The 2,500-nt window shown below is 51.9% G+C and overlaps 1 protein-coding gene across 4 annotated transcripts in view; it reads right to left on the bottom strand.

The window, feature by feature from the left end:
* Positions 1-840: 840 nt before the first annotated feature.
* Positions 841-2,500, bottom strand: part of syt16 (synaptotagmin XVI) — a 23,327-nt gene continuing 21,667 nt past the window's right edge. For all 4 annotated transcript variants that reach the window (XM_030355847.1, XM_030355844.1, XM_030355846.1 and 1 more), the window contains one exon: positions 841-1,822. In XM_030355847.1, the coding sequence (XP_030211707.1) occupies positions 1,625-1,822 (198 nt within the window). In that variant the 3' untranslated portion in view covers positions 841-1,624. The remainder of the gene's footprint in view (positions 1,823-2,500) is intronic.

The raw sequence follows: 2,500 nt of genomic DNA, 5'->3' as shown, positions 1-2,500 counted from the left end.
ACCAGTATGAATATATACCAGTATGTATACCAGTATGATACCAGTATGGATATACACATATATATACCAGTATGTAAACCAGTATGATACCAGTAGGGATATATACACAAATATATACCAGTGATACATTTTTACCAGTACTAATATATACCAGTATGTTCTGGTAGGAGATGATTCAACTGATTCTGCTGATTCTGTGAAGACCCTGATCTTCATCACGACTTCATCATCCTCATCATCATTGTGCTGCGTGCTTCATCTGTTGTTTGCACCAATTTACAACCAAATAGAGAACACACACATACACACACACACACACGCATGCACACACACACAAACACACACGCGCGCGCACACGCACGGTCCTTCACGTCATGCTATGAGCAGCTGGGGTTAGAAGCCTCTTCTCTGGGTAGCAGTTGAGGCAGAGACAGGAAGCCAGACACACATCAAGTCAGACACACCTTAAACCAGTCATCAAGCCATTCAGGCAATGAGTCGTAAAGCCTTACAGGACGGTAGTCAGTCAGCCAGTCAGTCGGTCAGAACATGCCAGCCAGCCAGCAAGCCAATGAAGCAGTCTGCCAGGTGTTCCAGTGGGAGTCGCCAGCTGTCTCTCAGCAGCGAGGTCACAATAGAACGTTTCAATGAGAAATCATTCTCTATTCACTCAAAGATTTTACCCACAGTGCACTCTGACTTCCGTCTCTCTCTCTCCCTCCCTCTCTCTCCCTCTCTCTCTCTCCCCCTGCCATTACTCTCTCTCCCTCTCTCCCTCTCCCTCTCCCTCTCTCTCTCTCTCTCTCTCTCTCTCTCTCTCTCTCTCTCTCTCTCTCTCTCTCTCTCTCTCTCTCTCTCCCTCCCTCTCTCTCCCCCTCTCTCTCCCTCCCTCTCCCATCAGGTGTAAACTGGTGTAAACTGGTGTAGACTTCAGCATAAGTTTAAACAAGTAAAAGATGTAAACTGGATTAACTATGTTTAGCCGACTGACTTGTGTGTTTGACTGGTGGTACTGGTTAGGTTGGGGTAAAGCAGTGTAATTAATCATTGCAGGTCTGTGAAGCAGATCCATAACCACGGATAAAGTCTGAGTCTCGTTAGTCCTGGACCCTGGACCCGAACCGGGCTTCCTCCTCCCCGGGTCTTCACCTCCACCACAACCACAGGGCCGTTAGAGGTCCAGGGGGACCTCAGTGCTGGAGCCGTCCGGACCAATCCGCTCACCGCCACCTCGGCCAAGGTCCGACCGAGCCCAAGCCCAACGATTCCAAGTGATTGAGTGTCAAGACGAAAGGGGGCGTGTCCTATAGACAGAGGGGGCTAGGGGGCCGTCCTCCAGATAGAGGGTGTGTATGTGTGTGTGTGGGGGGGGGGGGGGGAGGGGGGCGTGTCCTAAAGAAAGAGGGGGGTTAGGGGTGTGTCCTTCAGACGGAGGGTGCGGGTTTGTGTGTGGGAGGGGGCGTGTCCTCCAGTCAGAAGGGGCGTGTCCTCCGGCCATAGGGGGCGTGTCCTGTAGACAGAGGGGGGTGGGGGGGTGTCCTTCAGACGGAGGGTGTGGTTTTGTGTGTGGGAGGGCGTGTCCTCCGGTCAGAGGGGGCGTGTCCTCCGGCCAGAGGGGGCGTGTCTAGGCGTCCAGCAGCATGTGCCAGCGGCTGACCCACTGGCCCTGGCCGTCCTTCATGTCCTCCCAGTGCAGAAGCTCCTCCTCCCCGCTGCTGTTCTGGCCCAGGGAGACCCAGCCCACCATCTCCTTCCTCTTCATGCTGCGCCGGCTGTAGATGGACACCATCAGGGTCACGTCCGACAGCTGGAACAGCGCCACCTGCAGGTGCAAAAGACACGGTCACGGTCATGGCCAGAAGGGTTTGGATGTTAATAATAATAATAATAATAATAATACATTTTATTTCAAGCGCCTTTCATGTCCCCCAAGGACATTAGTAATGGAAAAAATAATTGTAAAAATAACTTCAAACAGGGACAATATAAACAGCCACTAAACACTTAGTCAAAGACACTCCTTGCTACCACGTGCTAGTGGGGGAGTGCAGTGAACCGTAGGTACATGTCGATGAGGCGAGGGGATCGAACCCACAGCCTTTCAGCTCAAAGCGCTGCGGATGAAGAAGATAGTATTGACTGGCGGTGGATCGGTGAGGCAGAGCGTACAAAGTTGTACGACATGCTGTTCAGGACTTTGGGGTGACTGTTACTAGGCAACCGAACGATTGGAGCCGATGTCGCGGCGTGCCTGTTAGCAAAACGAATGCTTTGTCTGGTGAACGGTTATATAAATCAATGAACCCAGAGGCATTCCACCGCCGCGGCTGAGCATGAGCAGCGAGCACGCTCCTCCAAGAGACCGCAGTAGAAACACACTGAGAGTAACACACTGAGAGTAACAGACTGGAACACACTGAGAGTAACACACTGAGAGTAACACACCGAGAGTAACAGACTGGAACACACTGAGAGTAGCACACTGAGAGTAACACACTGA

Source organism: Gadus morhua, chromosome 5 (genome assembly GCF_902167405.1).
Source record: "Gadus morhua chromosome 5, gadMor3.0, whole genome shotgun sequence".
Lineage (NCBI taxonomy): Eukaryota > Metazoa > Chordata > Actinopteri > Gadiformes > Gadidae > Gadus > Gadus morhua.
Note: the sequence above shows the minus strand (reverse complement) of the source record. Positions and strands in the feature narration are given on the sequence as shown.